Raw genomic sequence first — 16,368 nt, forward strand, 5'->3', positions numbered from 1 at the left:
GTGTGCAGCAGAAGAAATGTTCTGTGCCTGTCTTCAAACATTGGGTTCATACTTTGCACAGTTAATAGTTTGGATACACACACACACACACACACACACACACACATTGAAATGGTGAAAGGAATTATTTTTGTAAAAATTATGTAGAAAGTACTTTCAGAGAGTCTATAATTGTGGTTTAAAAGCAGCTCCCCCCTTACACACACGGGGGGGGGGGGGGAGACTAATGTGTGAACATGTAAAAAACTGACACAGACCCTTAATAATTTGAAGCATCCCAATTTTCAAGTTAGTGATGGTCCTTACTGTTAAATAACTACCCCCCTTACTGTGGGGATGGGTGGGGAAGCAGGAGCTAGGAGAGAAGAGACATATACATTGTGTCATCAACATGCCTATAATGAAAGTGACACTTTGGGGAAAGTGTGCAGGGTTTTTAATTTGTTTATTTTAATTTAGAATTTATTATAAAATGAAAATAATGTGGCTGAAATCACAGAATTCTGTACTCTGCATTGTGTCAATTTGAAATAAGAAAGCCCAAAGAACCATACATGAACAAGCTCCAGAGTAACCTGCTGAATTTTGAAGATACATCATTGCAGTTGACCATTCAGTGGAAATGCAACTTCTATTTTAAGATGCTGTTAGTAGATGTTACTGAAATCTCAAGCACAAAAGTAGCTGGAATCCAGAGACCCACCCACTCACCATCTTCCAGTAAAGTTTTTTTTTATTTCAACCATATGCTTCAAAGATTTGTATGTAATTAGATTCAGGGTCTACCAAAACAAACAAACAAACAAAGAAAGAACCAAACAAAACCTTACAAAACCCTCAGCACTGAATTGAAAATGCAGCTCTTCAAGTCTTGGAGACTATTCTTATATATAAGTTTGCAGTAAATCATATGTAGCCTGCACTTTGCCATGGAGAGATTCATATTTATATACAAATCATATAAGAGAGACTGGCAGATGGCTCCTAGTCCCAAATGTGCAGAGTATGGCAAAGCCAGTGGTATCAATTGATCACGTAATAAAGAGACAGCAGCATCCATAAACCTGTATATTCTGAGAGATAGTCTCAAGACTGACATGTGTTGGAGTCTAGATAATACTGAAATTTGTGCAAACTTCTATCTAGTTAAATAATAGGTACTTGGTGCACTGTCAAAGAAGCTGAACTTGAAAATGTTGCTTTTGGGGTACTGTTCCCTCTAGCCACAGCCATTATGGTCAGAATACATGCAGATGGAAATCTGGTACCTTTTGCCCAAAAAAGTAACTATTCTGAGAGCGGAAAATAACTTTATTGTGGCCTTTAGAAATCACACTATAGCCGAGGTAGGAATAATCTTTGCCTTGAATTCTAAACAGATGAGTAACTGTAACTCCCAACATTCATCACCATTGACTATGCTGTCTAGAACTGTTAGAAGGTGCACATTGTGCACATTGTTCCAGATCCTGATATAAAACAAGGCAAAAATGAGTTGATTATGAGAAGGAAGAGTCTGAAAAATGGGGGAATAAGCTGGAACAAGATGCTGTGCCATTGAAGGATTCAGTGAAGATTTTCATTAAGACTGCCAAATTTAGTAATGTAGATTAATCATTTTAAACCATTGTGGACAGTGAGATTCAGTGATTAATTGGGCAGAAGTTTTTATTTTATTTTTCAAATTACACCCATCCCTTCATATTTGTGGCTTTGAGATTTGCAGATTTGATTATTCATGGATTTGTCTATTCATGGATTTGATTGATATGTTCTCTCTCGGAATATCTAGGTCCTCCAGTGCAACTGTAAGGCCAACTTTAACTAAAAGTTGCACTGAAAAACCTAGATATTCCTAGAGAGAATACTCTACTAGGCATTTGTAGCTCCTCCAGTGCAGATCTGTGGTCAGTGTCTGTCGGATGTTGACTACAGAGTTGCACTGGAGGACCTAGAGATTCCTAGAGAGGTGTCCTCTCAGGTAAAAACATGGTGTTTTTGTTATTTGTAGTTTTTCCATATTCATGGGGGTCTTGTGCCCCTAACCCGAGTGAATATGGAGGGACAAGTATTTATAAAAACTGCCAATTAATATATCATTACAGATGGAAAATTTCATACTGAAAGAGAGGGGGGAATGCTCCTTAAAGGATGCCTGCTTTGAAATGTGTGTACTGTACACTCTAAAAGCTAGCTCTTTTTTTTTTCTTTATATCTGTTTTGTTATAAGTAAAATTAGGCAGATATGGGCATAAGTGACTCATCTGATTTCTCCCTCTGGTGCATCTGAACACCAAACATTATATAGTGGCTTAATAGCATGTTGTTTGGGCTTAGAGCTAAATTACATAGTGCATTAAGTATGTGACATACAGCGAGCCTCTAATTTATCTCAGTGCAAAGTAAGCCTATTTGGGCCTGATCTGGATTGAAACTAATATATGCAGGTAAGGGAAGTTTAAACTCCTCCCTCCCCGCTGCTCATCCTAAAGTTGCTGCTGTCTGTCTCCAAGATGCAAGCCAATTGTCCACCCTCCAAGAGCAGAACAGGGAAAGTGGATGGCCTATCCATGCAACCTCCTGGACATGTCCAGCCATGCATTCAAAGTGTGTGTTGTCCTTCTGTCCTCCCCTCTTGCTGGTTGCATGGGCACCCATTCTGTCCTCAGAAGAACTGGTGTGCCACAGCCTTTCTACAGAGCATCTGCTAGTGAGGAAGTAGCAGTGATAGCTGCTAGGGATGGGCCAGAAGAACCAATATAATGTTGGCCCAGCTGGCCCATGTGGGCACTGCTATGGTATCGCACCTGGTTCAGCCCGATGCATGTAGCCATACTCTGTCCCTGCTTTTTGGCCTGTATAGACTTTCCCTCTGTTTCCCCTCATGTACATACCTTGCATTTAGCATATTTGTTATGTGACTTCAAGGTCAAAATGTACTTAATATGTACCATAAGTTCTGACCGCTGAGGCATGTATCTTTGAGGAAAGCCAGTTGCTGGAAGGAGCATGTGGTAATCACAGCAAGCATACATTCCTGTTACCACAAACCACAAGGTTGTGAGTTCAATACCAGCCAGGGGCTCTGGGTCAACTCAACCTTGCATCCTTCCAAGGTCGCTAAAATGAGTACTCAGATTGTTGGGGACAATTAGCTTATACATTGTAAACCATTTAGGAAGTGCTTAAGTGCACTGATAAACAGTATAAAAATGTACTTGCTATTGCTATTACTATTAATGTCTGATTTCACTCCCAGTTTCTATACTGTAGCTACAATCTATCATAGGCTGTTTTCTCTTCTTTTAACTTGGGTCATAAAGTTTCTACTCCTCCTTTTGTTCTGTTCACAGCATACCCCAGCTGGGTTTTCTTTTGCATCCCTCTTATCCCTTCATTTTACTTGCCATGTGTGATGATTTAATTAAAACAGATTCTGAAGTTCCATATAAACTGCTTATATTTAAAGACTATAATTAAAGCTCTGTGGTCTAGTAGATCTACATTAGGAACTGATTTATTCATTATGCTCATGCAGCCATTACTTTGCCTCTTCGAATATATATATTATAACTGTGCAGTTACTAAGTAAGCTTTTGTACATGACTTATTCCTAGATACTCTGTGTAAGACAGAGAAACATAGAATGAATGCTGGAAGCCTGAGTTCTGCTCTTGTCTCTATCTTTAGTACCTCTGTCCAACTGTTCATCTTATTCCTTGTTGCTTGCCTGGTCTGCATTAGAGAAAGAATGTTTCAACATCCTTCACTCTCTTCAGTGCTACCACTCTTTATATTTTGTGACATATTGGTTGGCCAGATATTTGTGTCTTAGAAAACTAACAGAATGGTTTAGAACATAAAAACACAAAGCCCATATCCCTCAGATTTTGGGATTTTATTACTCACAAACAAATATGATCCTGCAAATGGAAGTCACTAAATCAGAGACTGATATCTTCTATTACTCTGTGGTCCAAATCTGAGACTCCCCAGCATCCTCCTGTATTAGTTGTCTAGTGTTGTTGAAGTGGATGCAGCAAAAACTAATGTTTTCCCCATGAAAACAAGAAGCACAGGATGTATGCATCAGTTCCGAAACTAATAGCATTAATGGAAGCCTGCTGGAAACACTTATTAGTTTCAGAAGCAAAGCAGATGTGTCCTGACTCCAGTGAAAATAGTGCTTCAGGGAGGGAATATTTGCACTTGAAACAAGGTGCATGTTGTACGTTCCACTTTGTTTTGAAGGCTCCTTAGTTTGAATCCATTTCTCGCTTCAATTTTTCTCTTGGAAACAAAGGCGCGTTACAGACCACCCAGAATGGGCGGTCTGCCACCGCCTCCATTTCCACCGCCAGGAAGCTGCAGCCTCCAAACAGGGAGGCTTCCCAGCAGCGGAAAAAGAAGCCACAAAAAGCGGCTTCTTTTCGCGCCACGCTTGTGATACACAAGTGTGCAAATGGCGCACTCATGATGTCGCAAGGCAAGGGGGACGTGCGGACACTAAGCGTCCGGCACGTAAAAATGCCCGTGCCCGTGTGTATAGGGCGCCTCCATTTTTGCGCCCTCATCATGTGCTAGGGGTGAGGCCGGTATGGACGCTAGGTCCTCGGCCAACCCCTAGCATGTGACGGGGGTGGTGCAAAGGACCGTGCGGAATGGTTTCTTGTTGTGTCCTCCATCTACCTCCATTTTCCTCATGTTAGAGACAGGAAGAAACTTTGTTTGATTTTGCTCAGACAAGATTTAATCTCAGTCCTTGTAGATTCTGGGAGAAAACAGTTAAATTTGCTTGTTATTTGGGGTGTGTTGCCACTTGGGATTTATCAGATTTTTCCTTCACAGTGTCTTTGGTAGTGCCACCTACTGAACATACACAAACTCACATAGAATTTTCTATGGCTAATTTTTATCTGTTTGTACAGATGTGCCGAGAAAGGCCCTTTTATGTCATTACAGCACAAAAAGTAGCTCATGATTAGGCTTAACTGTACTTCCCCCCTACCCACCCACCCACCCACCCCCCCCCATGAAGGACTTTACCTACTCTTTGCCAGTTTCCTAGCCTTGGCAATTATGGAGATGGGTGACCTGTGGACCACCCATCTGTTTTCCAGCAGCTATATTTGCCTTACTGCCAAATTTCAGCAGTATCACACTGGGGGGGGGGGGGGAGCTTTAACATGGCTTTAAAGCAAGGGGCCTGGCAAATGTATAACTTGTTTTCAAATTGATTAGTGCTTCCTGAAAGTAATATTGGAAACAATATTCCCCATACTCCTTGTTTTCAAGCGTGGCTTTATTTATGTTCTTGCTAAACTGCCAGAATTTGACGTTTGTTTAGACTAGATCTTCAATTACTCAAATCAGTACTGCTGTTCTGGAACTGATAAAACTCAAACTCATCAACTGTTTTTATATAAAGCCAAAAAGGAAACCTTCATTTATTGAAAACTAAGACCTATAAGTTTCCCCCACTGGGGATTCTTTACTATTAATTGATTCTTTTACTCATGCATGAACTTTGGCTTGCTAGCAAATGTTACAGCTGTAGTCCTAACTACCTTTTGCAGGCCTTTGCAGATGTTACAACATGGACTACATTTCATAATAGATATTTAAATGTAGCCTTGGAAGGGTAAACAAGGTTGTCAACTATGTTATCTTACATAAGCTGTAAGTGAAAAGGTATCCATGCTGAAAGAATACATCCAAAGTTATTTTGTGTATAGGTGGCATGTTGTCACTTTGCTTGAAGACAGACTATGCTCCAATTTTTACATGTTGTCATAATATTTTCTAGAGCCTAAATAGATTCCAGATTTTTTTCTGTTTTTCTTACTTAGCCAAATTGAATGTATGTAGACAAGAATGTATTTTTAAAAAATATGAATGCAAAACCCTTATGCCTCAAGTCCACAGTACATTTATCAGGATCAACCAAAATATCCCAAAACAAACAAGCAAGCTTTTGATTCCTCCAGAACTCTTCCATCCAGTTAAATGTTCTACAGAGTGGAGTATGGGTGAAGAGGGAGAAACACTCTGGCATTGTGTTAAAAGCCCAGAATCTCCAGTGGCCACAGTCTTGAGATGCAGCAATGGAAGGCATCACTGGATTATCAGTTAAGGTTTCAGGTTATTGCCCATGATACTGAAACTAAAGAAATACCATGGTTGATTACTTGCAGTGACTTAGAATTGCCTTTAACATAGTTAATCTCCATTTGTAGTCAATCTGAAGGTGATACTTAATTATACTTGAATTAAGATATTTTATGATGTTGGGTAAGGGAATGTCAGAATTTAAATCTAGTAGAAGATGGTCAGGTAGCAATAGAGAACACTTTTATCATCCAGGGACCATTTTATATTGCACAGTTCAGTGCTATGGTTCTATTTTAACCACCACAGGAACATTCCTATGGAATCCTGGAGTTTTCATTTTAGGGAAGTGTACTGAGAATTCTTAGCCAAATAGCTCTAGTGCCTCACCAAACTATAAATCCCAGAATTCCATTGAGTGCAGCCATGGCAGTTAAAATGGAATCATTGTGCTATAATTGTGTAGCGTGAAAGGGTCTCAGACAAGGCCTACAAGTCTTACCAACCTTACCCAGCATGGCTATTGGTCAACTATTCTAGGAGCTGAAGGCCAAAATTTGGAAAGGCCAAATAATCCTCCCCGCACTGGTTTCCTTTTCCCAGACCAAAGCATCGTAGGAGCTGTGTGTGGAAGTGCCACAAGAGATGTTTGTGCAGCCTCTCCCATTTTCAGAGTAGATTGTGGCTTGGAAAATAGCTGAGCAGCTTATATAAACAGCCTGCAGTCATAATCATTCAGCTATCATTAAAATAAACATCAAGGTGATTATCAAGTGACTGAAGAAAGCACAGATGGATGTGCAGAGTGATGGGTGCTTGTCTCAGTTTCTGAGCCTCTTTTACAACATGCTGGAATATGTCTGAGGTTGACGTCAAGAAAACATGACCCTGCTTGGAGATACCTGGCTCCCTGCTATATGAAGGTCACTCCCAGTAACATAGTAGGGATATTTTATTGGTGCCACGGTATTTCTTTTACAGTTTCTAAATTTCCTGTGTCAACATCACATACAACATGGCAACCTTGCGAGAGTTGTTCATTTGGACAATTGGCTGAATTGGTTAGCTTATAGATCCCATTGTCAGCAGTTCCTGTGATCATAAAGCACAAATTTTAGGGCACATTTCTTTTCTCCTTTCTTTTGTGTAGGTCAGGAAAGGCACTAATAATGCTCTGCTGATGGAGAAAAACAGGTACATTGGAAATGTACTGGGTTGTATCAACAGGAACTGATGTTGACAGTTTCTTGAATTTTCTGCTGAGGAGCCTGTCAACTTACATTGTACACTATTTAGAGAGATCGATTTTGGAAGTATTTAAATACATAAATACAGATACTTTAAAAATATTAAGAAATATACAGTTGATGGATGGCAGATATGATGATGAGAGGACAACCCAACCAGGCACAGACTGGTTTAGTTTCAGCAAGGTTGCTACACCATGTGCCTTTGAAATATTTGTGACTTATGGCAACCCTAAGACAAACCTATCAAGGGCTTTTCTTGGCTTGTTCAGAGGAGGTTTGCCATTGCCTTTCTCTCAGGCTGAGAGCATGTGACCTGTCCAGGGTCACCTAGTGGGTTTCATGGCCAAGCTGGGAATTGAACCCTGGTCTCCAAAGTCATAGTCCAACACTCAAACCACTATGACACACTGCCTCTCCTGTGACCAAGTGCTTTGTGTGCATCATCTCACTAACTCTTACAGTCAATTTATTTTTACCAATCCTATCCTGATCTAAGGGATAAACTGTATGATGCATTTTAATGCATGAACAACTAGATCAGTAATCACACTATATGGTTGGGCTTGTGTGCAGTTTTCACTGGGAGTTCAGAGTGCAGAGAAGGGGATTCTAATCTTTCCAAACCACCTTCCATTTAAAATTGTCCCTAGTATTAAAAAACATTAAATTGAACTTTTTTTAAATGCTATTTGCTGAGCCGGAAGCTGATTTTTAAAAGTCTCAGAAAAAGAGGGAAGGGTTAAAATTAATCTTCCATACTCTGTGGTCCCAATGAGAACTAGAATTTTTCTACTGGATTTTACTTTTTCTAAAGTATTAGATTTTGCTATTTAAAGTAATGTCTGGTCTGGCCCTTATCTTAATTAAGTGCAACTGAAGTGAATAGATGCCATTTCCCCACTTACCTTTACCCTATCTTCCTCCCTTTTTTGTGTCTACCTTCTGTCATATTTAAGACTGTAAGTTCATTGGGGCCCAGAAACTGCCATGTGCATTAATGTAGTATCTCATGTAGTATTAATGTAGTATCTTGAGTGAATACAAATTGAAGGACTTGTAGTGCTAAAGGCTCCTAAAGTGCAAATGACTTGTGATAGCAACGTGTTTGTTTGTTTAAGCCTAGATTATCCCAATAAGGTGCATGGCAGAAATTGTGGCTCTATGAAACAGAGCATAGAAGGGGGCTGAGCCCTCCATCTCTCAACCTTAGAAGGGCAATGGGTCAATGGTGGAGCACATGCTTTGCATACAGAAGGCTCCAGGTTCAATCACTGATATCTCTAGGCAAGAACTGGAGAGACACACCTTGGCCATTCCATCATGGTTGGCAGACTTTTGGACTTCTTCTTTCTTCCTATCCCATAGTTTTAGTGCCCTCATGCTTGATGAAGAGTTCCAGTGAATTTTTAAAAACTCTTTTGTGTCAGTTCAACGGTCCTAACTAAACACACACACACCCTTCTGAAATTTGTCCTTATGAATTAACAGCTGGTTTGGTTTTAGTTTGGTTTTTGACAGTAAACTGTGGTATTTCCCCCTCATTACACTATATATTTAAAAGCACCAAATCTACCTTTAATAGGACAGCTGATATTAGCATTCACAGAGGAAAAAAACCTTGGTGAACATTCCTTTAACTGCCCTATAACACTAGCAGTTTGAATTCCAAGGAACTAAACCAAAGCTCTTATTTCGATACAGTTATGAAACTTCAGTGCCTGCTATTTTGGCCTGGGCTCAGGTATTGGAAATACTTTTACTTCCTTCTCAGTATCCATTAATAAGCTTCCCAATTTATCCTTTTCCATCCAGGCTTCTTGTGTAATCTCAGCAATTATGTTTTTGTTTCTGTTTAGGAGATTGTTGTTTTACTGTTTGTATTTGAAGTCAAGGAATGTTCATCAAGATTTTTTGCACAGCCCTTTGATTTTGTCTTGCGGGTGTCACAAACTTTAGTTTCCCTTCGGTTTAACTTTCCTGCTTGCCTTTTATATGCTATATATGTGGTTAGAAGATGTCCCATTTCTTCAGAAAAATTGAAGTTGGCTAAATATAGATCAAAACATAGAATAGCCTACTTGTGCCTCAGAATGTGGAGAACTTCCTTTCTTTGTCGGGCTGTAGTCTTATCTCTCTGGCTTTTCTTCACGAATGAAGATTCAGGAAGGACTCATCCTGCGCTTTCTATAAATGCTTTGGTGACTAAAAAGACCAATCCGAGATAAACAAGTCTGGTTGCAGAAAGCACAGCAGAAAGTCTCCTTGGGTGATGTTTTCAGGTTGTGGTTCTTTCTGCGTTGTCGTTTCTCTTCGAGACTCATTCGGTGTGAGTTTTCAAAAAAGGCTGCAGCATCGTGGATAGTGTGTCTCCATCTCACCTGACAATAACATCTACTGAGTTTACTGGTACTTAACCTATAGGTAGACATAGATAACAGTGCACTGTATATGGATCATATATTGATAAAGTCATTCTGCCTTGTGTTCTGTTTTCAGGGCAGCTTCCAAAAGAACCACTGTGTCGTTGAACAGATGTAATCTGCTAGCACTTGCTGCTACTCTAATCCCCTCTCCTGCCTTTCTGTCTTATTTGCTGAGTGTTAGCTGAGTTAACAGTTGTGGGAAAGGGAAGGAATGTTCCAGTGGTGGCTATGGTTGAGGAACTGTTTTTTATTCTCAGTGCATAAACAAAAAAGTCATGCTATTAAAAAAAAAGAATAAAAAAATCCAAGTAATACAACAATGCAAAATACTACTGTCAGTCTTGTTGCTGAAAAGGGGATAATAAGAGCACCTGCTCTGTGTTTCATGTGGCTTTTGAAGACAGTTGCCTTTTATCAGGTTTCCTAAGGACATTTTTTATTTTATTAAAAGTGGCGTGGGTTGAGTCTCGCTTATCTAAAATGCTTGGATTCAGAAGTGTATTATTTTTAAAAAATTCATTGTGGTCAAGTGCATTTCTCGGAGGAGGAAGTCACTAGCTTCAACTTCTTAAAAAGAACCACAAGCTCAGAAAGGTTAAAAACTACTGCCAGAGAGGGGGTTTGTTTTGTTTTTTGGCAATTTCAGTACAAACCTTTCATGACAATTACAAAGAATTTGCTCATCCTCAGTCTTCATATCCTGCTGCAAGTTTGCTACCTTCTACCAATATGATGTGCTATGGATTATCCATCTGTGATGTTTGACCATGGGAGCTGTAATCCAAAACATTTGGACGGCCAATTGATCACTATCCTCACCTAGACTCTAGTTAAAATGGGATGTTGTTGACCCCAAACAAGTGCCATATCACTTGGAAAAACAGTTTGATTGTTCTGGACATGAGACCCAATCCATGTTCACATCACCTTTATTCTCTTCTCAAATGTTGCATGACGTTAGAAGATGGATTCCCAAGTTTCTTTAGATTCCAAGAAGCAGAAATAATATGGAGTGGCAATGTCCAAAGTTCTATCCAGAATCCAGTGCTAGAATACAGCACATTTATTGCACTAACAATTTAACAGTCAGACTTTTGGAGAGTATCACTTTGTCTGTGTCTGTGGTCCGTAACCATAGAATACTGAATGCAAGAATGGTGAAAATGGAAGAAAGGTGGTGGAAGGGAAGAGAATATTTTGGGAAAGAGTATGGCTAGCAGAATAGTACAATAAAGACAAACACTCTAGACAGAACATTTTTGTTGCATGTCACACTTATTCTTAGTGCCAAATTCCTACCTTTGCTTGTTTTAACATGCACCCATTTTAAAAGCAGACAGTGAAGACATGATCCCTGTGTCTAAACAGTAGCTGATCAGATAACTGGCAAGAGACTGTGTCTGTCAATCTGAAGGTAATGCCTCCAAGACTCAGAATGTATGTTCTGTCTAATGTTCATTCACTGATGTAAACCTGCCAATCATTAAATCACAAAAGCAAAGATTTTGCATCCTCTTTATAATGTCTGTCACAATATTTGGATATTTTCTGATTGCTGTGACTCCTAGTAGTATCTAATGGGTGGGAAATCTCAGTATTAATGACTGAGCTCTGGATTCACAGGAAACTTCCATTTTACTCTTAGTATGAATTTTGTGATTTCTGGTTGACTAAGCAAAGGTATTGCCATAATGTGCACTTTGGAGTAATATCTGAGTCTTTGTATTTTAAGTGAGAGAGCTGAAGATATGACCTGTGTGAACCAGAATCCCACAAAAGCCTCAAAAGATTTCTATGGAACAAAAGTTGCTATTCAGATAATTAAGACAACCAGTCTCTGTCTCTCGCTTGCTCACTCACTTTTGCTCTCTCTCTCGTTTTGTTTTATTTGCACAAAAACATTGTTTTGATTGTATTTTAGTTACCCCTCAGGATCACTGTGGCAAGGATGCTCCAGCCTAACATTAGTGATTTCCAGAGTGGATCGCACTCTTAATTTGTATCATTTGTTTGACAGATGTTTGTACTTTGCCATGGCCTCCTACAACTTGCCCAGCTCCTCTACAGTGCCTACTTCAAGAGCAGTCTGACAACCATTGAAAAACGCTTCGGCCTCTCCAGTTTGTCCTCTGGCTTTATTTCCAGTTTACATGAGGTAATTGCATCAGACATGCATCTTTAAGACAAGATTGGGGGGACTAGTTTTCTAACCTATTTCTCTGTGTGTCCCTCACCTTGTCAGATATCCATGACTGATAAGGTAGTGGATACTGGCCTGAATTCACATTGTGAAAAAATTACTTCTTAATTTTAATTGTTTTACATAAATTTTATAAACATACACATATGTATGTGTGCATATATTACTGATGTTTTGTATGTTTTTCATCTGTATTGGTGTTAGTATTTTGTATGCCACTTCAAGTCCCAGTACTGGGGAAAATGGGATATAAATGAATAAAATAAACATTTTTACAACTCCCAAAAATGGAATTGCAATCCAAAAAAGTAAGATTTCCAGGTTGTAGATAGGGATAGAGTAGATGTTAGATAACTAACTTACAGTACAAAACAGGATTAGGCAAAGTTTGGCCCCCAATGTTATTTTACTGCAACCCTCAGTGTATCTTGCAATTGGTTATGCTGGCAAGAGCTGTTGGGAATTGCAGTCCAACTGCATCGGGGGGGAGGGCATAATTGGCCCACCCTAATAGAACGAGACTAAGGTTTGTCTTGTCTTGTTCACTGCCACTACTGAAGGACTGCTGTATTCAATATTAGAGCATTCGTCCTCTTACCTGGTGGCCTTTAGATATCTTAGATTGCAACCCCTATTGTCCCTGACTGTTTGTCATGCTGGTAGAAGCTGATGGAAGCTCCAGCCCAAAGATATGGAGGGCACTGAGATTTGGAACACTGTAAGCAAAGCCAAGTCAAGAGATTTCTGTTAACACACAAGACAGCAATGTTCTACTAAATACTTTAATACTAGTTATTGTAAATGCTGCCAAAATGACACTGTGTTTCGCTTTCTACCCTACATTAATATCTAGTAGTCCTTCTGCATTTCCCCTGTTTCACATCACTGGTAATTCTTACTGGTAGATAATGAGGAGGGGGTGACGTTTTGTGACATTGCAAAGTAGATAAGGGCTGCTAAGAATTATGGAAAAAGGGGGACCAGGTATGTGGTTGCTGTTTGGGCAACAGTCGTCCTGTCATGCAACTGTAATGCCTTTGAGAAGCTGCACAACTACTATCTATAGCAGAACATTTAACTGTATTATTGTCCTTTTAAACAGTTTATCTGTTGCTACCATTGTTAAGAAAGTCATACCAATGCATGCAGGATATCCTCTCCCCCCCCCCCATCATACTGCACCAGAGGCTCTGTGTTGGTTCAAAAATGGGGTGATACTTAAATTCCCCAAGTAGAACTCTTTGATTTTACTGCTCATTTCATAGAGACCACATGTGGCAGCTTCAGAAATAAGCTATCTTGTGTGTTCCAGAAGGTGCAGTATTAGAGAAACCAATGTGGAAACAGCTTTGGACTCATACTGTACTTTGTAAACACAGTTCCTCCCATAGCAAGGATCCATGGGCAGAACTCTTCCAGGGTAGGAGAAAGTGGGAAAGAATCCTTTTGGGGGCCCTGCAGCTTCTTGCCATCCATCTGTTCCTCTGAGAAAAAAGAAAGCATGACCTACATTTCTGTGCCTTTCTACAAACGGAGTCCTGCTACACCCATGGATTTAATAGATAAGCACTTTCTGCCAGGTCCTCAGAAGTGTTGCCGCATCTGATGTGTAATGCTATATTACCCACTAATGGTATATTAAAAGAAGGTGCAAACCCCCCAATTTGTTACAGAGGTGTGAGTCAGACCATTACAGCATCTCTTGCCTCTTCCAGCACTTAAGACTGGCTCTTTACATATGCTGATAGGCTTTATTATAGCAGTGCAGTTTGTAGTACCCCCATAATTAAGCTTCTGTCAGTGTTTCCCATGAGAAATCCTTCTTCCCAAGGGAATGTCGTCATCATCCCTTTGGGCTGGAATCCAGCCAGTGGTTTTGCTGTTTGAGTTATGGTTTTGTTCTGCTTCTTCCAAGCTCTCTTTGGAATCCAGAAGACCCTCTATCTCTATGGAGTTTATCAAATGGGAGGAATTTCTCTTAAATTCGAATGAAAAGAAAGTGGGGCCAGAACGCATTCACTTAAAGTCGCTAGTTTCACACAATTACATGAATACGCATTGCATTCGAACTGGCTCCCCATTGCCTGAAAATAGCATGCCATTGCCCGAATTTGCATATGACAGTCTATCATGCAATAACGTGAAACCACATGATTGCGTTCGGACTGACTTCCCATTGCCCAAATTTGTGCATAGTGGGTTATTACGCAATAATGTTAAACCCCATGATTGCGTTCAGATTGGCATCGGATTATACTTCCAATTCCCCTTGTCTAATGAACTCCCAGGTCTCCTTCTTAGACACAAGGTAGGAGATGCTGTAATAGTCTGACTTGCACCAAGGCAACAAATTGGGGGGGGGGGGGTACCCAACCCAATGGTCTTTACATTGCTTTTTCCGTGTGTGTGTGTGTGTGTGTGTTGTTTTGTTTTCCTAGGAAGGCTAATGATCTTGCTCTTTACCCCTCACTAAGGTCTATAACTGTTAGAGACCCCAATGCACAGAAGGAGCATCTCAGCCAGGTCAAGCAAGGTTTCAGCACCTCTGCATCTCTTCGTGTCCTTCAGGGAGCCCAACCACAAAGTCCTATCTACCGGAGTACAGACAAAAGGGAAAAATAGCTCTGGTGGATTCAGAGTCCTAAAGCTGAAGTGGCTTTGGTGGACCTGTACTGTAGAATTCCAGTAACTTTCAGAGGACCAAGAAAGGCAGAGACACAGCTGTGACCTATTTACTGATGGCACAGGTTGTGGCAACAAAGTCAGTACAATGAAATAGGTATGGTGGAAAAAGGTTCAGCATCCAGTCCACCCCTGGGTGCTCCTGCTTTAACTGGACTCGAAAATAACTAAAACCATCTTAATATCAGAGTTACAATGATGAGCCAACAACCATAGACAAGCAGCGCTTGACTGTGGGTTTGCCCACATGGCATTGTTTTGCAGTACCTGGTGCTCTAATATTGTTCTGGCTTTGCTGAAGCAGCTTTCAAGTTGGAACTTGGCTCCTCATGACTCAGAACCAATTAGAGTTTTGATTTCAACTGGCAGAACACCTGGAGTCTCGCAAGAAGTGCTATCAAATTCTAGCAGTCATAGAAGACAGAGTACAAAACATAGGCATTTTAATTAGCAAGACCAGTTGTGAACTTGCACAGGATGTACTTTCAATGTGTAAACAGCATGTACCCCATACATTGTCAGAAACACATATAATGCATAGGGGATGAAGGAAACATGCATCTTTTGGTATATGTTTGGGTTTTGGTGGCTATGCTCTTCTTTTTTGTTTCCAGTGCTCTCCAAAAAAGAACAAAGCCACCAGCACCCAAAGGCTAACAGTTAGCCATCAGGGTGGACAGTATTGCCTCATATAGTTTCTGCAAGGGGGAAAGTTTGCCAAAGCCTCACATTAACTGAGAACAGAAGGGCAGCTAAACTGTATTAGCAACACTGTCCATCTGTTTTGATTTGTTTCACACACTGTTCCACAAGACTGTTCTAGAGAAGTAATTTCCAGTGGTCTAAGTTGTTTTCCTCCAGCACTAAAAGTTGCCAAATACTCAAGACTGGGAGCTGACAAATGCATATACAATGCACTTCATTGAGAAGGTCCAAGGTAAAGGAGATAATGAGATATCTTGCACAAAATGGAAAAAATCAAACTTTAATGTTCACACTGTGTTTGTGCCTTCTGTATCTGTATTCAGAGTTGCAGATTGCTGCACCTGAATCGATTTCTCTTAGACCTATCAGCAATCACTTTGAAGAACACATTTGTGGTCTTCACCCTGGGTAGCAAGGCCAATAGAACTAGACAAATAGAAGTCTTCCATGTTTCTGTTGTATCACATACAGTTTGTGACACCAAACTATATTTTACAGTGTTTCAGTTCATCAAACAATTTCATCTATACTCATTGATCAAGATTTGTAGGATCACCTCTGAAGTCACTTTATAAAACTATAATATAACATGTTGTAGAATTCATCTTCAAACTTCCTCTCTCAGTGAAGTTTATTTTTAATGGGTAGAAAACCATGCTGAATCATAGATAATTTACTTTGCTTCCAGACGCAATCTTTGCCATTACCAGAAAAGGCTGGGAAAGACTTGCTAGTCTTTGGTGGTGTGTTGCTACTGCCACAAAATGAGACTAACATGTGGAGGTGTGTTTGAATGAGTGCAGCCTTGTGCACCTTGACTTTATGCACATTCCTACAAACTCCTGCTTCCTTCTAACTGATAGGAAGAGCAAGGTAATGATTTTCCAGTATGGATGGTTCCCTGTTAGGGTTCTTTTGAGAGTCCTCAAAGTAAACAAACAATAGAGCTATCTGTGGATTGAGATCTCCATAGCCTGAATGTGTCATAATGAATACCTTG

General features: G+C 40.1%; 1 protein-coding gene across 1 annotated transcript in view; it reads left to right on the top strand.

The window, feature by feature from the left end:
- SLCO2A1 (solute carrier organic anion transporter family member 2A1) overlaps nucleotides 1-16,368 on the top strand; it is an 82,553-nt gene that overhangs the window by 25,328 nt on the left and 40,857 nt on the right. Inside the window, exon 2 of the mRNA XM_042456819.1 lies at nucleotides 11,799-11,936. Coding sequence (XP_042312753.1) covers nucleotides 11,799-11,936 — 138 coding nt within the window. The remainder of the gene's footprint in view (nucleotides 1-11,798; nucleotides 11,937-16,368) is intronic.

The sequence above is a fragment of the Sceloporus undulatus genome, chromosome 3 (genome assembly GCF_019175285.1).
Source record: "Sceloporus undulatus isolate JIND9_A2432 ecotype Alabama chromosome 3, SceUnd_v1.1, whole genome shotgun sequence".
In the NCBI taxonomy this organism is placed as follows: Eukaryota; Metazoa; Chordata; class Lepidosauria; order Squamata; family Phrynosomatidae; genus Sceloporus; species Sceloporus undulatus.